This window comes from Rhinopithecus roxellana, chromosome 7 (assembly GCF_007565055.1).
Source record: "Rhinopithecus roxellana isolate Shanxi Qingling chromosome 7, ASM756505v1, whole genome shotgun sequence".
Lineage (NCBI taxonomy): Eukaryota > Metazoa > Chordata > Mammalia > Primates > Cercopithecidae > Rhinopithecus > Rhinopithecus roxellana.
This window is the reverse complement of record NC_044555.1, coordinates 19,654,071-19,681,279: the sequence shown is the minus strand read 5'-3', so window position 1 is coordinate 19,681,279 and position 27,209 is coordinate 19,654,071. Positions and strand designations below refer to the sequence as shown.

The 27,209-nt window shown below is 37.6% G+C and overlaps 1 protein-coding gene across 2 annotated transcripts in view; it reads left to right on the top strand.

Annotated features, from left to right (window-relative positions):
* KLF8 (Kruppel like factor 8) overlaps positions 1–27,209 on the top strand; it is a 55,405-nt gene that overhangs the window by 9,370 nt on the left and 18,826 nt on the right. For both annotated transcript variants that reach the window (XM_010385997.2, XM_030934549.1), the window contains 3 exons: positions 14,883–15,447; positions 19,375–19,486; positions 20,182–20,321. In XM_010385997.2, coding sequence (XP_010384299.1) covers positions 14,883–15,447; positions 19,375–19,486; positions 20,182–20,321 — 817 coding nt within the window. The remainder of the gene's footprint in view (positions 1–14,882; positions 15,448–19,374; positions 19,487–20,181; positions 20,322–27,209) is intronic.

Sequence of the window (27,209 nt, the reverse complement as noted above, 5' to 3'; positions counted from 1 at the left end):
AGAGGTGAAGGAAGACATATTTCTAGAAAGTATATAAATGCCTTGGTTTCAGGTTCAACTAGGGAGTAGATCTGGCCTACAAGAAACATAGCCTCTGGAATCAAGGCTATAAAGACAAGAGTAGACCTTTAGTAGACAATAGCAGCTATTTATCTAGCACTATTTCATATTTCAGATAGGATGAAGATTAAATGCATTGTCTTATTTAATCTTCACCATAATCCTGTTGAACAGTGTATTAATTAGTGTTCTCCAGGGAAACAGAACCAACAGGATATGTGTGTATGGTGTATGTATGTGTGTATGTACATGGAGAGAGAGAAAGATTTCAAGAAATTGCCTCATTAGATTGTGGAGGCATGGCAAGTCCAAAACCCCATTAGGGGTGGGCCGGCAGCCTGGAGATTCAGAAGGAGTTGCAGTTTTGAGTCCAAAAGCAGATTGTGAGAAGAATTCTTTCTTGCTCTATGGAGGACAGTCTTTGTTTTACTAAGGCCTTCAATTGGATGAGGACCAATCACATTATAGAGAGTAATGTGCTCTATTTAAAATACGATTATTTAAATGTTGGTCTCATCCAAACAAATACCTTCACAGAAACATCTAGAATAATGTTTGACCAAATATCTGGGCACTGTAGCCCAGCCAAGTTGTCACATAAAATTAATCATCATTATTCTTAGTTTCCCCATTTGATGGAAAATAAAACTGGCCTTGAACACTCGAAGAATTAGGATTTGAAACAGGTTATCTGGATTTTATATCCCAGGGATCTGTGCTAGATGTTGAAGTCCCATCTTTCTTGGGGTTGCAAAATTACTCCATGAGTGAAACTCAAATACAGTCAAAATTAACCTTGAAAATTCTTAAATCACCTATAGACTTGAGTATACAGTGTTGTATAAACAAACTTGTCTGTTTCTTTATTTAATTCATCAGATAAAGTATCTAGATTACATTTAGGAATCTTCTTTTGTTATAATTTCAACTTTTATTTTTTGAATTTTTATTTATTTTATGGTTTTTCTTTTCTTTTTTTTTTTTTTTTTTTTTTTTTAATTTTTAGACGGTGTCTCACTCTGTCACCCAGGTTGGAGTGCAGTGGCGCAATCTCGGCTCACTGCATCCTCTGCCTCCCGGGTTCAAGCTATTCTTCTGCCTCAGCCTCCCGAGTAGCTGGGACTACAGGCATGTACCACCACCATGCCTGGCTGATTATTGTATTTTTAGTAGAGACAGGGTTTCACCATATTGGCCAGGCTGGTCTCAAACTCCTAACCTCATGATCTGCCCGCCTCAGCCTCCCAAAGTGCTGGGATTATAGGTGTGAGCCACCGTGGCTGGCCTTATTTTTAATTTTTGTAGATACATAGTAGGTGTATATATTTATGGGAAACATGAGATGTTTTCATACAGGCATGCAATGTGAAATAATCACATTATAGAGAATGGGGTATCCATCCCTGCAGCATTTATCCTTTGTGTTACAAACAATGCAATTACACTCTTTTAGATATTTTTAAGTGTACAATTAAGTTATTATTGACTCTAGTCACCCTATCATGCTATCAAATAGTAGCTATTATTTGTTATTTCTAACTTTTTTTTTTTTTTTTTTTTTTGAGATGGAGTCTCTCTCTGTTGCCCAGGCACCCTAGTCACCAGATCGTGCTGTCAAATAGTAGGTCTTATTTATTATTTCTAACTTTTTTTTTTTTTTTTGAGATGGAGTCTCTCTCTGTTGCCTAGGCTGGAGTGCAGTGGTGGCTTCTCAGCTCACTGCAACCTCCGCCTCCCAGATTCAAGCAATTCTCTTGCCTCCGCCTCCTGAGTAGCTAGGACTATGGGCACACACCACCACACCCAGATAATTTTTTATATTTTTAGTAGAGACAGGGTTTTGCCATGTTGGCCAGGCTGGTCTCAAAATCCTGACCTCAGGTGATCTGCCCACCTCGGCCTCCCAAAGTACTGGGGATTACAGGGGAGAGCCACTGCACCCAGACAATTTCTAACTATTTTTTTGTACACATTCACCACGACCACCTCCTCCTCAACACCCTACTGCCCTTCCTAGCCTCTGGTAACCATTCTTCTACTCTCTATGTCCATGAGTTCAATTGTTTTGATTTTTAGATCCGACAAATAAATGAGAACATGTGATAGTTGTCTTTCTATACCTGACTTATTTCACTTAACATAATAATCTCCAGTTCCATCCATGTTATTGTAAATGACAGGATCTCATTCTTTTCATGGCTGAATAGTACTCCATTGTGTATCTGTACCACATTTTCTTTATCCATTCATGTGTTGATGAATACTTAGGTTGCTTCCAAATCTTAGCTATTGTGAATAGTGCTGCAACACACATGGAAGTGCAGATATCTCTTTGATATACTGATTTCCTTTCTTTTGGGTATATACCCAGCAGTGGGATTGCTGGATCATATAGTAACTGAATTTTCAATTATTTGAGGAACCTCCAAACTGTTCTTCATAGTGGCTATACTAATTTACATTGCCACCAACAGTGCACAAGTGTTTTCTGTTCTCCACATCCTCATCAGCATTTATTATTGCCTGTCTCTTGGATAAAAGCCATTTTGAATGTGGTGAGATGATATCTCATTGTAGTTTTGATTTGCATTTCTCTGATGATCACCAATGTCGAGCACCTTTTCATATACCTGTTTGCCATTTGTATCTCTTCTTTTGAGAAATGTCTATTCAAATGTTTTACCCATTTTTAAATTGAATTATTAGACTTTTTTCTATTGAGTTGTTTGAGCTCATTATATATTCTGGTGATTAATCTGTTGTCAGATGGGTAGTTTACAAATATTTTCTCCCAATCTATGGGTTGTCTCTTCACTTTGTTGACTGAATCCTTCGCTGTGCAGAAGCTTTTTAATTGATGTGGATCCCATTTGTTCCTGTTTGCTTTGGTTGCCTGTGTTTGTGGGGTTGCTCAAGAAATTTTTGCCCAGACCAATGTCCCGGAGATTTTCCCAAATATTTTTTGCAGCAGTTTCATAGTTTGAGGTCTTAGATTTAACTCTTTAATCCATTTTAATTTAATTTTTGTATATGGTTACAGGTAGGGTTCTGGTTTCATTGTTCTCCATATGGATATCCAGTTTTCCCAGCACCATTTATTGAAGAGAACACCCATTCCCCAATGTATGTTCTTGGCACCTTTGTAAAAAATGAATTCTTTGTAGATGCATGGATTTATTTCTGGGTTCTCCATTTTGTTCCACTGCGCTATATGTTTGTTTTCATGCCAATACAATGCCATTTTGGTTACTATAGCTCTGTAGTATAACTTGAAGTCAGATAATGTGATTCCTTCAGTTTTGTTCTTTTTGCTTAGGATAACTTTGGCTATTCTGGGTATTTGTGGTTTTATATAAATTTTTGGATTTTGTTTTTCTATTTTTGTAGATAATGTCTCCTTTTTTTTTTTTTTTTTTTTGAGATGTTGTCTCACTCTTTTGCCCAGGCCAGAGTGCAGTGGCACAATCTCGGCTCATTGCAACCTCCACCTCCCGCCTTCCAGCAATTCTTGTGCCTCAGCCTCCCAAGTAGCAGGGACTGTGGGCATGCGCCACCATGCCCAGCAAATTTTTTTTTTTTTTTTTTTTTTTGTAGAGATGGGGTTTCACCATGTTAACCAGACTGGTCCCAAACTCCTAACCTCAAGTGATCCACCCACCTCAGCTTCCCAAACTGTTGATATTACAGATATGAGTCACTGCGCCCAGCCAAGAATGTCATTGGTATTTTGATAGAGATTTTATTGAATCTATATTGTGTTTTGGGTAGTATTGAAGTGGGATATTTCCCTGACCCCTTCATGGGTGGGAACTGGAGCGCACTGGTGCTGGACCTAGCTGGCGCTTTGGCACTAGCAGGGACGAATTCCACTCACTTAAACCTGCTACATTCTAGCCCTTGTGGGAGGGGAAGCACAGGTCACTGGGTGCAGGAGCTGGGGTGAGTGCCTTTGGGCACCGGCAGGAGCAAAACTCTATGCGCAGCCCACAGCAGGGTCTGGGGGCTACTTGCGACCCCTGAAGCCCCAGAAGGAGTGTTACAGTGCCCTTTTAGCTTTGCTGTCTATGGATGGCTTAAGCGTTAACAGCTCACCAGAGGGTCAGTGTGACAGCCTTTTGCACCCACACTCAAGTTCTTGTCTGGCATCCAGGAGGAATGAGGTTACACAATGAATCGAAGGTGGTTAATGTGGGGGATTTTATTGCTGATCAAAGTGGCTATCAGTGGGAGGGGGAGCTGAAAATGGGATGGAACGGGAAGGTAATCTTCCCCTGGAGTCCATGTGTCCCTATCTGGACTCCTCTCCAAAGCTATGCCGTCAAGCTGCCCCTCTGAAGTCAAGCTGCTTCTCTCCACCATCCAACTATAATCTCCAACGTTCAGCTGCTTCTCCTGTCTCTGCCAGCTGAGCCTGGGTTTTTATGGACACAGGACAGGGGGCAGGGTCAGCCATGGGTGGTTTTGGAAAAGGCAACATTCAAGCAGGAAAACGGAAATGTAAGTTCTCACTTTGGACCCCATGGTTCCAGGCTTCAGGGTGGGGCCCTCACCAGGTACCTGCTCACTTCTGCCTAGAATTTCCCTGCCTCCTGTCCCTGTCAGTATCAACATTTCAACAATATTGATTCTTCCAATCCATGAGCATAGAATATTTTTCCTTTTTTTTATGTTCTCTTCAATTTCTTTCATCAGTGTTTTATAGTTTTCGTTGTAGACATCTCCCACTTCTTTGGTTAAGTTAATTTGTAGGTATTTAATTTTATGTGTGGCTATTGTAAACAGGTTTACTTTTTTATTTCTTTTTCAGATTGTTCACTGTTGGCATAAAGATGCTACTGATTTGATTAGTTTGATTTTCTATACTGCAACTTTACTGAATTTGTTTATCGGTTCTAATAGTTTTTTGTGGAGTTTTTAGGTTTTTCCAAATACAGGATCATATCATCTGCAAACAAAAATAATTTGACTTCTTGTTTTCCAATTTGAATGCCCTTTATATCTTTCTCTTTTCTGACGGCTCTAGCTAGGATTTCTAATACTATGTGGAATAACGGTGTTGACAATGGGCATCCTTGACATGTGCCAGGTCTTACAGGAAAGGCTTTCAGTTTTTCCCCATTCAATATGATACTAGCTGTTGGTCTGTTTTATATGACTTTTATTATGATAAGGTGTTACCTGTATCCCTAGGTTTTTGAAGGGATGTTGAATTTTATCAAACACTTTTTCAGCATCAGTTGAAATAATCACGGTTTTTATCCTTCATTCTATTGATATTATTTATCACATTGACTGATTTGTATATGTTGAACTGTCTTTGCACCCAGGGATCCCACTTGGTCAGGATGAAGGATCTTTCTAATGTATTGTTGAATTTGGTTTGCCAGTAGCTTGTTGAGGATTTTTGCATCAGTATTCATCAGAGATGTTGGCCTGTAATTTTCTTTTATTTTGATGTGTCTTTGTCTGGTTTTGGTATCAGGGTAATACTGGCCTTGTAGAATGAGTTTGGAAATAGTCCCTCCTCTATTTTTCAGAATAGTTTCAGTAGAATTGGTATGAATTCTTCTTTAAATGTTTGGTAGAATTCAGCTGTGAAACTATCAGGTCCTGGGCTTTTGTTTACTAGGAGACTTTTTATTATGGCTTCAATCTCATTACTTGTTATTGGTCTGTTCATGTTTTGGATTTCATGGTTCAATCGTGTTAGGTTATATGTGTCTAGGAATTTGCTCATTTTTTTCTATATTTTTCAATTCATTGACATATAATTGCTCATAGTGGCCACTAATGATCCTTTGAATTTCTGCAATATCAGTTTTAATGTCTCCTTTTTCATTTCTGATATTGTTTATTTGGATCTTCTCTCTTTTTTTCTCATTAGCCTGGCTAAAGGTTTATCAATTTTGTTTAACTTTTCAAAAAACAACTTTTTGTTTCACTGATCTTTTGTATTGTTTTATTTCAAATTCATTTATTTCTCCTCTCATCTTTGTTATTTCTTCTACTAATTTTGGGTTTGGTTTGCTCTTTCTTTTCTATTTTTTTTTCCAAAAGAATATGCAGATATTATTGCTTTTCTAGGTCTTTAAGATGAATTATTAGATTGTTTACTTGAAGTTTTTTCTGTCTTCGGATGTAGGCACTTGTAGCTATAAAACTTCCCTCTTATGACGGCTTTTGCTATATTCCATAGGTTTCGATATGTTGTTTTCCATTATCATTCGTTTCAAGAAATTTTTCAATTTTCTTCTTAATTTCTTCATTGTCTCACTGGTCATCCAGGAGCAATTTTTTGTTTGTTTGTTTGTTTGCTTGCTTGAGATGGAATTTCACTGTTGTTGCCCAGGCTGGAGTGAAACGGTGTGATCTCAGCTCACTGCAACTTCCGCCTCCTGGGTTCAAGTGATTCTCCTGCCTCAGGCTCCTGAGTAGCTGGGATTACAGGCGTGCACCACCACGCCCGGCTAATTTTGTATTTTTAGTAGAGACGGAGTTTCTCCATGTTGGTCAGGCTGGTCTCAAACTCCCAACCTCAGCTGATCTGCCCGCCTCCACCTCCCAAAGTGCTGGGATTACAGGCATGAGCCACCGTGCCTGGCAGGAGCATATTTTTTAATTTCCCTAATTAAATTATAGTTTAATATTATTAAACATTAATAAATTCATGTTTTATAATACTAGTGGTGTATGGTGTTTGTATAGTTTCCAAAATTCCTCTTGTTATTAATTTCTAGTTTTATTCTATTGTGGTCAGAGAAGATGCTTGATGTTGTTTCAGGTTTTCTGAGTGTCTCAAGATGTGTTTTGTCACCTAACATATAGTCTGTCATTAAGAATGATCCTTGTGCTGAGGAAAATAATGTGTGTTCTTCAGCCATTGGATGAAATGTTCTGTAAATATATATTGGATCCATTTGGTCTATAATGCAGATTAAGTCTGATATTTCTTTGTTGAGTGTCTTCAACTTTTATTTTAGATTCGGGGATACACGTGCAGGTTTGTTACATGGGTGTATTGTGTGACGCTGAGGTTTAGGATATGGAGGGTTGTCACCACGGTAGTGAGCGTAGTATTCAGTGGTTTTTCAACCCTTGTTCTCCTCTCTCCCTCTTTCTTCTAGTAGTCCCCAGTGTCTGTTTTTGCCATCTTTATGTCCATGAGTACCCAACGTTTAGCTCTCATAAATAAGAATATGCAGTATTTGGTTTTCTGCTCCTGCATTAATTCCCTTAGGAGAATAGCCTCTAGCTGTATCCATATTACTGCAAAAGACATGATTTTGTTCTTATTTATGTCTACATAGTATTCCGTGGTATATCTTTACCACATTTTCTTGATGCATTCCACCATCGATGGGCACCTATGTTGATTTCATGTCTTTGCTATTGTGAATAGTGCTGTGATTAACATACGAGTACAGATATATTTTTGGTAGAATGATTTATTTTCTTTTGTATATATACCGCGTAATAGGATTGTTGGGTCAAATGGTAGTTCTGTATTAAGTTCCTTGAGAAATCTAGGAGTCATTTTTAAAAATTGTTCTCAATCATTGTTTGGCCCATGGTGTATAAATGACTTTGCTTAAGTTACATGTGCATATGGATGAGAATCCTTTGTACTGTTTTAATGATATTTAGCCCAATTTGATGTCCCATTTACCTTAATCGTAGCTTTTGCATTTAGGAATTATTAGCACATCAAAACTTGCTAATCGTTGCAAAACTTCTGCCTGTTGCTAGAGCTTACTCATACTTAATACCAAGAGGAAGTTGAGTGTGAGTAGTATTAGATACAAATCTATTGTACTTGTAATAAAAAATATTCTATGAAATGTCGTTGAGCATGCATAGCTACTTTTGTTGTTGTTGGTGGTGTTGTTGTTTTGAGAAGTCTCCCTCTGTCACCCGGGCTTGAGTGGAGTGGCGTGAGCTCAGTTCACTGCAAGCTCCGCCTCCAGCATTCACACAGTTCTCCTGGCTCAGCCTCCCGAGTAGCTGGGACTACAGGCGCCCACCACCACACCCGGCTAATTTTGTTTTGTGTTTTTAGTAGAGACAGGGTTTCACCGTGTTAGCCACGATGGTCTCGATCTCCTGACCTCGTGATCCGCCCGCCTCGGCCTCCCAAAGTGCTGGGATTACAGGCGTGAGCCACTGCGTCTGGCCAAAGCTACCTTATTTTGAAATCTCAGTGTACCTAAGTATAATTCTAGAAATGGTTTTCTATGCATTCTTTAAGTATACTGAACTTCCAGAATTTGGAGGCACTTTGAAATTGGTTCATTGTATAGAAAAGTCTGGATAGTAAGGGATCTAAGCACTTTTTTTGTTTGTTTCTTGGCATTTCCAGGATATCTTGTTTTTAGAAAAGCTAGAGTGCTTGTGATACATGGCCACAGCACACTGGCCATGTCTCAGGTGACAAGGGCTAGGAGTTTGTGTTCTATAACTACACAATGCTGGCATCATTCTAGTGTGGAGAAGCCTCCTGGTTTGATTCACTATAGGATTTGTTTATGTCAAAAGACAGGATTAGTGGGTGGGTGTGTAGCTCAGGGCACATATGCTGCTCTCCCTTCTCTAAATTTCTATATCAACATACCATACAGTGAATGAGCACTTGGTTGTCACTTGCCCTTTAGTTTTCATTTCTGATTACTTCCTACAAGTGGGATATCTTGGTATGAGCAGTGTTAGGGTTAAATTTTATCATACATGTCTCTCGTTTACGCTAATTTAATATTGTTAATATTTGGCACATATTTTCACACAGCCTAATTCTCTCTCTCTCTCCCCCCCATTTTATTACTATTGTAAGTTGCATCAAGAAACTTCACCCCTAAATTATTCTGCATGCATCACCTACAAATAATGACATTGTCCTACATAACTACATCAACACTGTCACACCCAAGAAAATGAGCAATATTTCCATGATACTATCAAATTGGCTCATACATTTCTTTTTTTTCCTTCTCTCTTTTTAAAGCTGGGCTGCATTCTGAGGGTTCATACATTTCTGTGCCACTTTTCCCCACACTGTTTTTTCTAAATGGATTGTGCCTCAATGAGCTTGTATAGCTCACCAAACTCTTCATTTTTCTTAGGACTCAAATTCCAATTCCATCTCTTCCATGAAACATTCACAGAAAACCCCAACTATCACGAATCTCTAGTGAACTCATGCTCCTGGAACACTAAATTATCTGTATTAGTCACTAATGTGGTACCTGTTCTCGATTGTCAACTGCTTTATGTAAATATCTCTTGTCTCCCCTGTAATATTTTTTGTCTCCCAAACTTCAGTTATTTACTTACCACATTCATGATTTTTGCCACATCCTTGCCATCGATATTATTTACATACTTTACATATTATTTAAATAAATAAATAAATCTATATTAGTTTTGTCCTAAGCTATCTGGAGAATTCTTGGTTTGATGTGAGGTATTACTTTCCAAGAATTGCTGAAACAAACTACCACAAACTAGGTGGGTTAAAACAAGAGAAATGTGTTCTCTCACAGTTCTAGAAGCCAGAAATCTGAAATCAAGTTATTGTCAGGGTCATCCTGCCTCTGAAGGCTTTAGTGAAGAATCTTTTCCTTGCCTCTTCCAGCTTCTAGTACATACAGGTGTTCTTTGGCTTGTAGTCCAATCACTCCACTGTCAGCCTGCATCTTCACATTACCTTCTCCTCTGTGTCTTTGTGTGTTATTCCTCTGTATGTCTCTTAGAAGGACACTAGTCATAGAATTTAGGGCCCACCCAGATAATCCAGCAGGGTCTCTTCAAGTTCTTTCATTATATCTGCAAAGATACTTTTTCCAAAAAGATTCTGGGAATTGAAGTGTGGACGGGTCTTTTTGAGGATAACCATTCAGCCCACTACAATGTGTTATATATATTTTCCAATGTACAGTACAATAGAGGAAGCATAAATACTAAAATAACTTCATCCATGTATCACCTAAAAACAACCTTAGATTCTTAGAGGAAGAAAAATTGATTTTTCACATTTTCTATAGTTTTGTGCTAGGTACTAAACAAATACCGAGTGAACAAATATATGCATACATATACATATATACATATATATGTACGTTTCTGATCTCATTTTGCCTGATTGTGGCTGCTACTATCCCAATCTCTTAAAATTGCCAGGTTTGTTAGATGAAGTCTAGCTTTTTAATAATACCCATTTCCATCCACCTCTCCTTTTTCTAATCACAAACACATAACGCTTTTATTGGAAAAAGACTTGAGTTTTAGAAGGTTAAACAGACTTTTTGACCTAAACAATGAGGTCTAACCTAACACATGTGACCTAGGTCACACATGTGAGCTAAACACATGTGTGCATATGTATCCAGGCATAAAACTAATTGGTTTAACCCAGAGCAAAGCTGGAAGGCACCTGTTTACAAAAACAGATTTCCTCTTTCTGTTTGGGAGGAGCCTAGGCTTTATCATGTTTCTATAAGATCCCTTCCTCTCCTTCCACCTACTGTGCTGTCTATAGTATTTTGTTCTTTTCTTTCTAATCTTGCATTATCACTTTCAAGCTCCATATCAGAGCTGTTTTAAATACATGAAAAGTGGAAACTTTGTAACAGTTGATTCCACTGATTCTCAGGGCTTCTCTACCTATCTTAATCAAATGTTTAAATATTTGTGAAATTGACCAACTTTTATCGGAGTTTATTTCTAGAATTGAGAGGGGTGTTTCCTAAGAACTGAAAGGGTCTCATCTTTAGTAATTTATGAATAAATAACTCTTTTTATAATTTTTTGTCCACTCAAATTGGCTTAAGGACACCTGATAAGGATTCTGGGTATTTGAGGAGTAGCACTGTGGAAATGCAAGCTTTTCTTCAAACCACTCCTAAGTTTCTTTGTTTTCTTTCGTGCACAACCTTCTTCATAGATTCAGAAATCCAGGAATTCAAGATAAAGTCTTAAAATACCTAATGGGGAAAGTAGCTATTCTCTTTGATAGTGATTGACTAGAGAACCCTTAAAAACTGAAACCATCACACCACGCTAAAGATGAAGAAAGATTACTTTAAAAGAAAAATCTGGTGGCAGAACAATCTTCGGATGAGCTTTCAAAGCTGAAGTGATTATATTCAATGAAGCATGAAATAGGTAGCCATCCTGAGTCATCTTAGTGAGGATTCTTAAAATCACCAAAATTCTAGGGACAAAAACTCACTCAATCAAGACTTGAAGGTCTTCTTCAGAACGTTCAAGCATAATATGCTATCTAGAAAGATAAGGTAAAGCAAATAGTGTGTTGGGGGTTTTTTTAACCATAGGGTGGGTTATATTCAAAATACAAAATAAGTTAGACTGTATAGCAATATTTCTATTAAAATTATTTTGATCATATTGAAAGAAAGAATCCTCAGTGCACACAAACAAAATTTATTCACCCTAATAGTGTATAGATATGGAATGCTTGTCTTTAAGCCACAAAGGAAGGAGCAGTAAGGTCAACCTTGAGACCTAGTTTTAAGAACAGTCTGTTTTCTCAAGAAAGCTTGCATTCAGAAGACAATATTTACACCCAGAAAATACTTGCTACAAGATAGATTCACTTAGACATAAGAGGCATACTTGGGAGTGATATGTACAGAAAAAAGTATGTGTTGATATGCTTTGAGGAAGTTACTATTAAGATACTAAAACCCAAACAACTGGCCTTCCAACATTTCTCTCAAAGCCTTTTGATGGCAGGAGAGAAGTAATGATTGAAGCCCTGCTGCAGACAGGGTTTGGTTAAGAGTTGGCAAACCACAAAATAGGTTTAGTCTATAAAAGGACAACTAATGATGGCTTGTTGGAGCAGGACCCTGTAACACTGTATCTCATCAAGGCAATTAAGAATAGACTATCAGTTCTTCAGTTTCTTGACTTTCATCAATCAGTTTACATTTTAGATGTTCCTAGATAATGTTTTTCAATAAAATGCATACCTGCAGATCAAGTGTCAGCTAAGCACAAGGCCTTGAGCTAGTAACATTGTTGTAGGCAGCACTCAGCTCACTGAAATGGCCTTTCTTTTTCTTTTTTTTTTTTTTTTTTTTGAGATGGAGTCTTGCTCTGTCACCCGGACTGGAGTGCAGTAGCCGGATCTCAGCTCACTGCAAGCTCCGCCTCCCGGGTTCACGCCATGAAATGGCCTTTCTTTGGCAAAAGAGAGTAAACGTTGACAAAGTAGTATTTATTTTATAGTTAGGATTCAAAGCTTCAGCTTTTTCAGGTTTCTGGGCCTAAAGCTTAGAGTCCAAAAAGTCCCTAAAATTTAGGTAAATTCTTTCTTAATTTCAGTGGCAAGTTGTGTTTATTTATACACCTGCACCCACAACTATATTCTTATAGAAAATGATATTACAGTGAATTTTTTTTTTTTTTTGAGACAGAGTCTCTTTCTGTCGCCCAGGCTGAAGTGCATTGGCAATTCTCCTGCCTCAGTCTCCCAAGTAACTGGGACTACAGGTGTATGGTACCACACCTGGCTAATTTTTGCGTTTTTAGTAGAGATGGGGTTTTACCATGTTGGCCAGGCTGGTCTCAAACTCCCGACCTCAAGTGATCCACCTGCCTTGGCCTCCCAAAGTGCTGGGATTACAGGCATGAGCCACCATGCCTGCCCTACACTGAACCTCTTCTTATGCTTTCTATTGTAACTCTATTTCTCACTGTTATTGACAGCAATGATAGAAAGACTATGGAAAGAGATAACATTTTTTTCTTTTGAAGTTTCCTTGGATTCTATCTTTTTAATCTGGGAATAGAGCTACTCAAGTGAAGAATATGTGGGAAATGTAGGAAAAATAAGACCTTAAGTTGATTTGGGGGATTCTGAGAACAGGGGAGTTTTATGTTCAGCAGAGCCAATCTTGACAACTTCCTCTCCCTGTCAACAGGATTCTACTCCCCCCTTATCTGGATGGGTCAAATCCACCCATGAGGGATGGGTTACATTTACAGTATGTGAAACAGTGGGACAAATCACAGAAATCATGTCCTGGAGGAGCAGATTGAAGCAATGTTTGGACCACAAACAAGGGCTGAGTTGGGATAGGGGCTTGCAAATCAAGAAACCAAGAGTGTTGTAGCGTAAAAGAAGGGAAAAGAAGATGGTAGTCTGGCTAAATTCTGGAGACAAAGCACGGATGGGTTTTTGGTGCTGTTACTCATTCCCAGCCTGCTCTGAGGGTTTTTGTCATGTGTTTTTGACACAGAGTCTTGCTCTGTCACCCAGACTGGAGTGCAGTGGTGTGATTATAGCTCACTGCAGCACTCTGAGTGTTTTTAAAATAAAGTCAGAGCAAGAAGACACTGCCTCCCCTGCCACTTATTACTCTCTGAATTCAGACCCTTATTATCTCTCACCTAAATTTTAAAAAATCATAAGCATAGCATAATTATCACACCTTAAAATTAACAATAATTCATTAATATTTTCCAATATCCAGTCAATAGTCAAATATTTTTACATCTCATCGAGATTTTTGCACGTGCTTTCTTTTGAATTTCTTTTAATCTAGTTTTATTCCTCTTTCAATCAATCTTCATTGAGAAGCAGTTATATCTCACAGAAATAGTTCTTCCCTTGTTATTCCTCTCTTCCAAACAATTATCTTCTATCAGCCAACCTTTCATTGAACTCTACCTTTCCTCATCTTCCAAATATACAAAACTAAAAGTGGCTATGTTTTATATAAAGGATGTATTCCTTAACATTTTTCATAATTTAAAACTCCAATAATTCAAATATAATGCTAATAGATAATGGAGGCTTGTTTGTTTACTGGCTAAGGAGGTACCACCATCTCCAAACTCATCTTCAAGATCCAGAGTGTTGCTTGGCAGTGGCATACACAGTTCGTTATATCCTTGACCTTTGAATTCATGGAATTCTTAGAAAGTTTTTAATTAGGTTGAGGCTTTACCTCATATATTACATATAAAGTTATCATTTATTAGTTTTTTAAAAAATTATTAGTTTTCTAAACTAATAAATTTATTTATTGTTTTTTAAACTAATAAATTTATTTATTAGTTTTTTAAACTAATAAATTTATTTATTAGTTTAAATCATTTATGATCATTTAGATCATTTATTAGTTTTCTTAAAAAATCCCAGAATCAAAAAGTTACAGAGTTCAATTTCACATATAATACAATTAACTGTATTGCAAGTTTATTTCATAGTTTATTCTGTAATTATATTGTCTGTTGTTATGGCTCTATAGACGGGAATATCTTTCTTATCTCTTATCTGCCTAGAAAATTTCTATTAATTTTCTATGACTCATCTGAAGTATCACCTCCTCCTTGAAGCCTTCCCTTTCTAGACAGAATGAGTCATTCCCCTTTGTTTTTCTAAAACGCCTTGCTTGTATGCCTGTTACATTATTTATTATGGTATGATTAATAAACTAGTCACATTATTCTATCATTATATTTAGTATGTTAGTATGTACTTATTGGCTGTACTTTATTCATGTGAGCCACCACTAAGCTTATAGTGGATAAAGTGTTGACTTTAAATAGTTTTGCAAGATTATTGTGAAGGTTAAATGAAATAATTTTTAACAATTGCCTGATACAGTACCTGGTACTTACTGGTACTCAGTAAAGTTTCCCTTCCTTTTTTCTCTTTAGTTTACTCCTGCCTCATTTCTCCCAGCACCATGTATTCCTTCCATGTGAAATGAATAGAGATTTCTTTTTTACATTGCTTGCATGTCTCTTCAGGGTACTAACACTGACTTACGTATCTCTCATTTGTTTATTTATTTAAGGTCACTAGTTCTGTTCGGAACAGAGATCCCTCTGAGATAGAATACAGAAGTAATATGACTTCTCCAACACTCCTGAATGCCAACCCCATGGAGAACCCAGCACTGTTTAATGACATCAAGATTGAGCCCCCAGAAGAACTTTTGGCTAGTGATTTCAGCCTGCCCCAAGTGGAACCAGTTGACCTCTCCTTTCACAAGCCCAAGGCTCCTCTCCAGCCTGCTAGCATGCTACAAGCTCCAGTACGTCCCCCGAAGCCACAGTCTGCTCCCCAGACCCTTGTGGTGTCCACGTCAACATCTGACATGAGCACTTCAGCAAACATTCCTACTGTTCTGACCCCAGGCTCTGTCCTGACCTCCTCTCAGAGCACTGGTGGCCAGCAGATCTTACATGTCATTCACACTATCCCCTCAGTCAGTCTGCCAAATAAGATGGGTGGCCTGAAGACCATCCCAGTGGTAGTGCAGTCTCTGCCCATGGTGTATACTACTTTGCCTGCAGATGGGGGCCCTGCAGCCATTACAGTCCCACTCATTGGAGGAGATGGTAAAAATGCTGGATCAGGTAAGTAACAATATTGCCCCTTTCCTGGCCTTCCTGAATCTATTCCCTTTTCGAGTCATCCTATCTCCTGTCTTTTTTCACCTCCAATTATTCCTGGACACTGCTTCAACAGTAATCTTTCATAAGTACTGTTTTTATCATGTCTTTTTAATGCTTAAGAATGTACAATGACTCGGCCGGGCATGGTGGCTCACACCTGTAATCCCAGCACTTTGGGAGGCCGAAGTGGGTGGATCATGAGGTCAGGAGATCGAGACCATCCTGGCTAACATGGTGAAACCCCATCTCTACTAAAAGTACAAAAAATTAGCTGGGCGTGGTGGCAGGTGCCTGTAGTCCCAGCTACTCGGGAGGCTGAGGCAGGAGAATGGCATGAACCCAGGAGGCGGAGCTTGCAGTGAGCCGAGAGCGCGCCACTGCACTCCAGCCTGGGTGACAGAGCAAGACTCCGTTTCAAAAAAAAAAGAATGTACAATGACTCTTGATTAGACCATGCTTCTCAAACAGGTATGCATATCTATCAGTGACATATCAAACAACTTCCTGAAACTTCCATATTATTTGATATTAAATAATTTAAAGCATTTTATATTTAAAATATGATTATCTTGTATTACAAAATGCAAAATTTGCAAAACCTGTTAAGATAAACCACACACTTCAAAAATAGTTTAAGCTTACTAAAGGCATCCACCCTCGGACTTTTCAGGATAATGTGTTTATTTCACGCCTTCAGAATGCTTTGGTGGAAAAGCTGAGAACAATATTTCTATCTCAAACATACTTAGCCAGTATTAGCTCCTGTCTCTACCAATACTTTCCTTTTTCTCTTCTCTACAAAAGAAGTAATTGAAATATTGTCATCTTCCCTGTGTTCTTCCTCATTTGGCATCTATCACTTTCCATTTTACTTATTTATTTGCCTGTATCACAAGTGTCTGGGCATTATTTTCACAACTGAATTGTAAATTCCTCAAAAATAATACTCTATCTTAATTTTTTTAATGTATGCCTCCAGAGAACACAGTGCTAGTAGTTGTCTTAGTTGTCTTGCAATAGATAATTTGATAAACAAACAAACTTGAAAATTTGTCCAAGAGAGAATTCAAATGCTATAATCTTCCATTTTAAAATAAGTTCAGAATTCCGAAAGGAATAAATTAAGTCTGTCTTCCACCACTATCCCCCAACCACTAGTTCTCCTCCCAGAGGTATATCTGTTTTAGTTTGTAATCAGGAATGATCAAGGAAAATTATTTGGCCTCTAAAGCAGGCTGATAATGTTTTGCATAAATCGAAAAGGGCAAGGGGTGGAAATGACAGGGAAGTAGATTTCAGCTTAGTATGAAAGTGTCTCTACCTTTGAAATTTGATGCCCTATACTAAATGTAGGAGGCTGAAAAACAATATACTACTAAGCATCAAGTTGCTGAGACTGCACTGGTCTTCTGAATATAAATATTATCATTGACTAGTGGTTAATTGTGGTAATGATAAGTGTTCATAATCTTATTTTGAGATGAGATCCATTCGGTATACGAAAGGAGAGCCAAACAAACAAACCAAAAAAAAAGGAAACAAAAAAGGAAATAAAATTTCCCATGTGATAGTTTGCTGAGATAAAGGCAGTGGTAGCATCAAGGGATGGTTTGAAGGAGCTTTGAATATTCTCCATAATATCATCAGTCCATCAGAGCCACTCTAAATAAACAGAATAAATTTTAAATGTGCTCAATGTGGTTCCAAGCTAAGGGCATTGGCCCAATGGTATCTGTATTAGTTCGTTTTCATGGTACTGATAAAAACATACTCCAGACTGGGAAGAAAAAGAGGTTTAATTGGACTTGCAGTTCCACATGGCTGGGGAGGCCTCAGAATCATGGCAGGAGGCAAAAGACACTTCTTACATGGTGGCAGCAATAGAAAAATAAGGAAGAAAGAATAGCAGAAACCCCTGATAAACCCATCAGATCTCATGAGACTTATTCACTATCTTGAGAATAGCAGGGGAAAACTGGCCCTTATGATTCAATTACCTCCCCCTGGGTCCCTCCCACAACATGTGGAAATTCTGAGAGATACAATTCAAGTTGAGATTTGGGTGGGGGCACAGCCAAACCACATCGGTATCCAGAATGGGGGGCTTACTAAATTTTAGGGGGCACATATAAAACAATTGGAGTGCAAGAAGAACGTATAAAAATTTGTATTTTCTTAGCCTTAAAAATTGACAAGTAATATTGTATGTTTTATCATCTATAGCATGATGTTTTGAAGTATATATGCATTCTGGAATAGTTAAATCTAGCTAAATAACAAATGCATTGCCTTATTATCATTTTTGTGGTGAGAGTGCTTAATATCCATTCTCTTTACAATTTTAATAAATAAAGTGTATCATCATTAACTATACTCACCTTGCTATGCAATAGATCTCTTGAAATGTATTCCTCCTATCTAACTATAGTTATGCATCCTTTGACCAACATCTCCCCATCCCCCTCCCCACTAGCCACCCCAGCCTCTGGTAACTACCATTGTACTCTACTTGCATGAGATTAAATTTTTTAGATTCCACATATGAGTTAGATCACGCACTATTTGTCCTTCTGTGCCTGGCATATTTCACTTAACATAATGTCCTCCAGGTTCATCTGTGCTCTCACAAATGGCAGGATTTTGTTCTTTGTTATAGCTGAATAATATTATATTGTGTATGTGTGTGTGTGTGTGTGTGTGTATGTGTGTGTGTGTCACATTTCCTTTATTCATTCATTTGTTGATAAATATTTTAGGTTGGTTGCACATCTTGGCTATTGTGAATAATGCTGCACTAAACAGGGATGCAGATATCTTTTGGGCACATGATTTTATTTCCTTTGGATATATACCCAGAAGGGAGATTGCCAGATCATACAGTAGTTCTAATTTTAAGTTTTTGAGGAACCTCCATACTGTTTTCCGTAAAGGCTATAACTAGTTTACATTCCCATCAACAGTGCGTAAGGGTTCCCTTTTCTCTACATGCTCACCAGCACTTACTGTCTTTTGTCTTTTCGATAATAGCCACTTTAACTTAAGTGAGATGACGTCCTACTTTTTGTTTGTTTTCTTATAATGCATACAAAATTGTAGGATACCAGTACCTGTATATCACATACATGTACAAACATGCACACCTCAAGATACATGCTTAAAACTTTTTAATGAATGATATGCAAAGTATAGGACAACTCTTTTAACCAAATACTTGTTCCCCACCTTATCACCACCCCCGAGTTTCTTCTCTATAGAAATTTTGAAGGTTTCACTGGATCTAGGAGACTGTTGAGCACCTGATTGAGTTTTGTTAGGAATCAGAAACATCAGTGTTTGATAATAAGGAATATTTGACAGCTTCTCCCAAAATAGGTGGAAAGGAAGGTTGTATCAAGCACCTACTAGGTGGTAGGTGTATGTTTCATCTCATTGACTCATTTCTGTTTAAGAGCACAAAGGCCAAGGTAGATGTTCTCACATCTGGACTAATCCTATAATTTGATTTTAGGACAGCCAGGAGCTATTCAGTGAGTTCAATTCAACACACACACACGTTGAAACTAACTTTTCAGCAGACCCTGTCCTGGTAGCTGGAGATAGAGATGAATCATACCCAGACCATATCCTACAGACACTCTCATTCTAGTGGTATCAGAACTCTCCTTACTACTTTTACTTTAAAGGCATTTCTGTTCCCTGCTATGCAAAAAAATAAAATAAAATGTTATTCTCTTCCTTCCATGCAAATATACTTCCTTCATCTTTGTTTTTTTCTTTATTTTTCTATCTTGCTGCCACTTCTTTAGGTAGGACAAACTGGGAATTCTGAAAATGATTAAAGAGGCACATATGTTTTTAGCTCACACTGCTCCCTTTCTTTGCTTTTAGTGAAAGTTGACCCCACCTCCATGTCTCCACTGGAGATTCCAAGTGACAGTGAGGAGAGTACAATTGAGAGTGGATCCTCAGCCTTACAGAGTCTGCAGGGACTACAGCAAGAGTGAGTACTTTTTGTCTTCAAGTCTGTCTTTGTGTATGTGTGTGTGTGTGTGTATGTGTGTACATTTGCACATATGTATAGGTGGAACCAATGATCAGACACAAGAGTAAGAATTTGAGGACAAGAAATGTAGGGAGACTGCCTTTCCAGTGAAAGTATATGAGTTTGTGTGCATACATGTGCATGTACATACATGTTATGGTAGAGCTATGTTCTAACAGTAAATCATCAATTTTTCTTTTGAAAAATCTTCAAATTTCCCATAAAGTGTAGTTGTGTATTGTTTCTCTCTGTAAGTTTAAAACAGCTTTGTCTTTCAATATCAGAACTAATTGGAAGTAGTTGGCTTGTGTTTAGCAACAACTATTGTATGAAAATCAAATTTCTTTAAGCAGAAGAATGAAACTTATTGAAGTGAAATGCTCACACTGTTTGGGAACACAACCACTGAAGGAAACACTACCACCTCCCATGCTTTCTCTAAGCACCTACTGAGAGACCTGTACCTACTGAGCAGAATGGCCTAGTTGACAGAATTGTTTTCACTATTCCAATTATTTCTTTTTGGGGGAACCTAGCATTAAATTCGCATAAATTAAAAGCAGATATGAGGTGGCACCAATGAATGTAAATTCATTTTTTTAAGCCTTCACTGTAAAGTCACTGTTTGGCTTTATCTCTATTTCTTTGATCAGACCAGCATCAATGGCCCAAATGCAGGGAGAAGAGTCGCTTGACTTGAAGAGAAGACGGATTCACCAATGTGACTTTGCAGGATGCAGCAAAGTGTACACCAAAAGCTCTCACCTGAAAGCTCACCGCAGAATCCATACAGGTCTGCCCACTCCCATCTCACCCCTAACACACACACACACACACACACACACACACACACACACACACACACACACGAGAGAGAGAGAGAGAGAGAGGGGCAGCGAGAGAGAGAAAATGTCTGAGAGACAGAGAATGAAGTATTGAAACAAAGACTGTTGCATTTATACTCGTGGGCACAGGCTCCATTCATGGTTTTTATCCCTATTTCTTGTCCCTGCTCTAAGGCAAATTTTATAAAACCGGCCTAGGAAAACACTAAACTAAATCTGGTGTCTTAATAGTCATCATTCTCAGTGAGCCCCAGTGGGTCTTTCCAATTGTGGAGTCAACACTTAAGCAAAGATTAAGGTATTACTCCCTTCCTTACTACCAGGGTCTCACAAGTTTTACTAAGCATGGAAAAGCACAAGAACAATTTAAACTATCTGAAATTAAAGCAGGCTTTAATCCACTAACCATTAACGTGTCTTTGTTCACATTTAAAAAAAAAGGTCCACATAAATAAATAAAGCAGACCTGGTAGTGATCCTGGCAAACTGGACAGCACATACCTGATCTGAAGGAGAGCTGCCACTCAAATCCAGCTCACTACGGTCAGCCATCAATATTCTTGGATTCCACATCCATGGATTCAACCAACCACAGATCAAAAATATTTTTTAAAAAACAACAAAAATAATAATACAACAATAAAAAAATACAAATTTTTAAATACAGTATAACAACTACCTACATAGCGTTTACATGGTATTAGGTAACATAAGTACATCTAGAGATGACTTAAAATATAGGAGAGAATGTGCATAGATTATATGCAAATGCTATGTTATTTTATATCGGGGACTTGAGCATCCATGGATTTCATTATCCACCCAATGGGTGGGGTTAGGAATGTAGGTGGCTCTGAAATCAATCCCCCATGGATACTGAGGGACGACTGTATTAGTAAATTTCATTGTTAAAGAAAAGCAAAAAAAAAAAAAAAATCCAGATTATGTGAAATGTCCTTGATTTTGAATGTTGGCATCTAGTTCAAAATTTTTTTATAACCCCAGGAATTCAAAGAAACCTGCCTAGAAGCCAGATGCAGTTTGTTGTTTATCATTGTGTGCCCTTTGCCTTGGAGGCTCCTTCTCCATAGTGGTCTCCAAGCTCAGAATTGGGAATTAAGACACCTTGGATAAGGAGGAAGCCCTCCTTTCTTGTAAACATCTGCTATGTTACATTTGCTATGTTAGAATTTGTGTAGAAGGACCCAGAGCCCTAGTTGTTGTGCCTAGAGGCTATGAACAGGTGAGTGATTTCTAGGCTGCATTATTCAAACATTCCCATGACACTATTATTATTTAGTGATATATTTGTTTGCTTCTCTTCCATGGGAAATGGATGCTGACTATATGTATATTCCATATATTCCAAGTCTCCAATTAAGCTGCTGTGGGATCTGATAAGTCTTCCTACCTCTTTGATCTTAGGTTTCCTCAACTGTAAGATGAAGGGTTTGGACTAGGTGATCCCACTTGACTATTTTAATCTGGAACTCTATGGATTGAATTTCAATGTAACCTATTGTGTGGCTACCTTCTAGGAGTTCTTGAAAATTGCTTTATAATATACTAAAAGTCTGGCTGTCTTTCCTATGTCACCTCTCGACTCTTAAACTGAGATAACAGATACAATTTACTTTTATTTACTTTTCAGATTTCAGTACTGTTTTTCTCCCTAGTGGTGTAAGCTTCCCATATGAAGGGAAAAAATGGCCCTAAAATATCGACAATTCTTAGCTTTGAGTGTTATAGGTGAATGCCTTATCTGATAAGAGATCATGACAGCCAGATGGCTGGTGGTTGAATGAAGACAACGGATGTCTACGTGAATCTCACTACTTTTTTTTTTTTTTTTTTTTTTTTTTTTTTTTTTTTTTTTGATACAGAGTTTTGCTCTGTCACCCAGGCTGGAGGTTAGCCTGGTATAATCTCAGATCACTGCAACTTCCGCCTCCTGGGTTCAAGCGATTCTTATGTCTCAGCCACCCGAGTAGCTGGGATTACAGGCATGTGCCACCTTGCCCAGCTAATTTTTCTGTTTTTAATAGAGATGGGGTTTCACCATGTTGGCCAGGCTGGTTTCAAACTCCTGACTTCAAGTCATCTGCCTGCCTCGACCTCCCAGAGTGTTGGGATTACAGACATGAGTCCCTGCCCTCAACCTCACTTTGTTTAGATTCAGAATTGTTCTTACTCTACTCAGGTTTTAGGACTGACCCATACCTTTGCCATGGGTATGTGACCATAGGAATGCTCACTTGAAGGCCTTTCACAGTAACATTTAATTTTCCCCAACTGCTTGACTTACAATAGGCTTAGTTGCTTTAGGAAATAATATGGCAATTGTGTAAGTACCCCCATCCCTGCAATATTGTAACAGGCCTTCTTTCCTCACTACAATTCATTCTCCACACAGTAGCCAGAGGATTTTCATCTGTTTGCTTTTGTTTTGTTTTGTTTAAATATAAATAAGATTATATAACATCTTCTACTTAAAATCTTCCAAGGACTTCCCGTCACACTGGATGAAATCCAAATAGAGTACCCTAAAAGGCCCTATAGGATCTTGCCTCTGATTAATTTTACCTCATTTCTTATCCTTTAGATCTCAATTTGAATGTCTTCTGCCCAGAAAATTCTTCCCTAAACCTATCTTAAGCAGTGTCCACTCCCAAATATCTGTATAAGAAAATCCTACTTAATTTCTTGATAGAGTTTTCTTTTCTTTTCTTTCTTTCTTTTAAAAATTTTAATAATACATATTTTAACCCAATATATCACAAATATTATCACTTTACAACCTAATCAGTACGAAAAATTATTTTTATTTTATTCTCATATTTTCTGGGTACATAGTAGGTTTATATATTTGAGTTACATGAGATATTTTGATACAGGAATGCAATGTGTAATAGTCAAATCAGGGTAAAGGGGTGTATCTGTCCCCTCAAGCATGGGGCTTTCTTTGTGTTACAAACAATCTAATTATACTCTTTTAGTTATTTTTAAATGTGCAATTAAATGATTTTTTTTACTATAATGATGCTGTTGTGCTATCAAATGGTAGGCCTTATTCATTCTCTCTATTTTTTGTACCCATTAACCATCCCCACTGCCCTCCAACCCACTGACATCCCACCATCCTTCCCTGCATCTGGTAATCATCCTTTTTCCTCTGTCTATGTAAGTTCAATTATTTTAATTTTTAGTTACCACAAATAAGTGACAACATGTGAAGTTTGTCATTCTGTGCCTGACTTATTTCACTTAACATAATGACCTCCAGTTTTATCCATATTGTTGCAAATGATAGGATCTCATTCTCCATGTGTGCCCTTTGCCTTGGAGACTCCTTCTCCATAGTGGTCTCCAAGCTCAGAATTGGGACTTAGACACCTTGGACAAGGAGGAAGCCCTCCTTTCTTGTAAGTATCTGCTATGTTACATTTGCTGTGTTAGAATTTGTATAGAAGGACCCAGAGCCCTAGCTCTTTTGCCTAGAGGCTATGAACAGGTGAGTGATAATGTCATTTCAGCTCTTTTGCCCATATGTACAACATTTTCTTTATCCATTCGTCTGTTGATGGACACCAGTTACTTCCAAATTCTGGCTGTTGTGAATACTGCTGCAATAAACATGAGGGTGTAAATATCTCATTGATAGACTGATTTCCTTTCTTTTGGATATATAACCAGCAGTGAGATTACTGGATCTTATGATAGCTCTACTTTGTTTTCTGAGAAACCTCTAAATTGTTCTCTATAGTGATTGTACTAATTTACATTCCCACCAACAGTATATGAGGGTTCCCTTTTTTCCATATTCTCACCAGCATTTGTTATTACTTGTAGTTTGGATAAAAGCCATTTTAACTGAGGTGAGGTGTTATCTCATTGTAGTTTTGATTTACATTTCTCTGCTTATCAGTGATGTTAAGCACCTTTTCATATGCCTGTTTATCTTCTTTTGATAAATGTCTTTTTAGCTCTTTTGCCCATTTTTAAATTGGATTATTAGATTTTTCTCCTATAGAGTTTTTTGAACTCTTTGTATGTTCTGGTTATGAATCCCTTGTCCGATGGGTAGTTTGCAAATATTTTCTCCCATTCTGTGAGTTGTCTCTTCACTTTGTTGATCGTTTCCAGAAGATTTTTTTAACTTTATGGTACCCCATTTGTCCATTTTTGCTTTGATTGCCTATGCTTGTGGGGTATTGCTCAACAAATCTTTGCCCAGTCCAATGTCCTGGAGAGCTTCCCCAATATTTTCTTGTAATAGTTTCAGATCTTAGACAGAAGCCTTTCATCCACTTTGATTTGATGTTTGCATATGGTGAGATATAGGGCTCTAGTTTATTCTTTTACCTATGATATCCAGTTTTCCCAGCACCCTTTATTGAAGAGACAGTCCATTCCACAATGTATGTTCTCAGCACCTGTGTCTAAAATGAGTTCACTATAAATGCATAGATTTATCTCAGGGTTCTCTATTCTCTTCCACTGATCTGTGTGTCTGTTGTATGCCAGCACCACACTATTGTGATTACTATACCTCTCTAGTATAATGTAAAGTCACATAATGTGATTCCTTCAGTTTTATTATTTTTGCTTAAGATAGCTTTGGTTATTCTGGGTTTATGTGGTTCCATATAAATTTTAGGGTTGTTTTTTCCATTTATGCAGAAGAATGTCATTAATACTTTGATATAGATTACATTAAAATTGTAGATTGCTTTGAGTAGTACAAACATTTTAACAAAATGTGTTCTTCCCATGAACATGGAATATCTTTCCTTTTGTTTCTGTCTTCAGTTTCTATCCTCAGTGTTTTATAATATATATTGTAGAGATCATTTATTTTCTTGTTTATGTTAATTCCTAGGTATTTCATTTTATTTGGAGCCATTGTAAATGAGATTATTTCTTTATTTCTTTTTCAGAATGTTCATCTGTTGGCATATAGAAATGTTTTAGACTTTGTATGTCAGTTTTTTATCCTATAACTTTACTAAATTCTTTTTGTCAATTCTAATAGCTCTTTTTCTGGAGGCTTTAGATTTTTCCAGATATAAGATTATATCTTCTACAAACAAGGATAATTTGTCTTTTTCCTTTCCAATTTGGATGATCTTTAATTCTTTTCTCATCTGACTCCTGTAGGTAGGACGTCCTGTACTATGTTGAATAAAGGTGAAATTGGGCATCTTTGTCATGTTCCCAACCTTAGAGGAAAGTATTTCAGTTTTTCCCCTTCTAGTATGATACTTATGGGTCAGTAATTAATGACTTTTATTATGTTGAAGTGTGTTTCTCCTATACCCAGTCTTCTGAGGATTTTTATTAGGAAAAGATGTTGAATTTTATCAAATACTTTTTCAGCATCAATTGAAATGACCGTATGGTTTTTATCTTTCATTCTGTTGATATGATGTATCACATTAATTGATTTGCATATACTGAACCATCCCCACATCTGTGGGATAAATCCCATTTGGCCATGATGAATTATGTTTTTAATGCGTTGCTAGAATTTTGTTGAGGATTTTTGCATCAATATTCATCAGTGATATTGACCTATGGTTTTCCTTTTTTGATGTGTCTTTGTCTGGTTTTGGTATCAGGGTAATACTGGCCTCACAGAATGAGTTTGGAAGTACTTCTTCCTGTTCTATTTTTCAAAATAGTTTCAGTAGAATTGATATGAGCTAATCTTACGTATTTTAGAATTCGACAGTGAAGCCATCAGGTCCTGGGCTTTCTTTCCTGGGAGACTTTCCCACCGCCCCTGCCACCCCTCCGAGACTGAGTCTCACTCTGTTGCCCAGGCTGGAGTGCAGTGGCATGATCTCAGCTCACTGCAACCTCCACCTTCTGGGAGAGTTTTAATTATGGCTTTTGTCTCATTACTTGTTGATTAGTCTGTTCAGGTTTGGGATTTCTTCCTGATTCTGTGTTTTTCCTTGTCCTTAATATTAACAGTGAGTTGTGTACCTTCAGATGATTTCTTATTGCTCAGTAATGTCCTTTTCTTTCTGATTGAAGTACTCCCTTTAGCGTTTTTTGTAGGATGAGTCTGGTATGGCTGAAATCCCTCCGCTTTTGCTCATCTGGAAAAGTCTTTGTTTCTCCTTCATGTTTGAAGGATATTTTCACCAGATATGCTGTTCTAGGGCAAAAGTTTTTTTTTTTTTTTTTCCTTCAGCATCTTAAATATGTCATGCCACTCTCTACTGACCTTTAAGGTTTCTACTAAAAAGTCTTGTCAAAGGTATTGGAACTCCAGTGTATGTTATTTCTTTCTTTTCTTTTGCTTCTTTTAGGATCCATTCTTTATCCTTGACCTTTGGGTGTTTAATTATTAAATGATTTGAGGTGGTCTTTGGGTTAAATTTGCTTGGTGTTCTTTATCCTTTTTGTACTTGGATATTGATATCTTTCCCTCGGATGGGAAGTTCTGTGTTATTATCCCTTTGAATGCTTCTACCCCTATCTCATTATCTACTTGCTCTTTAAGGTTGATAACTCTTAGATTTGCCTTTTTGAGGCTATTTTCTAGATACTATACTTGTTGCTTCATTGTTTTTTATTCTGTTTTTTATTATTATACTTTAAGTTCTAGGGTACATGTGCACAACGTGCAGGTTTGTTACATATGTATACATGTGCCATGTTGGTGTGCTGCACCCATCAACTCGTCAGCACCCATCGACTCGTCATTTACATCAATTATAACTCCCAATGCCATTCCTCCCCCCTCACCCTCCCCGTAATAGGCCCCGGTGTGTGATGTTCCTCTTCCCATGTCCAAGTGATCTCATTGTTCAATTCCCACCTATGAG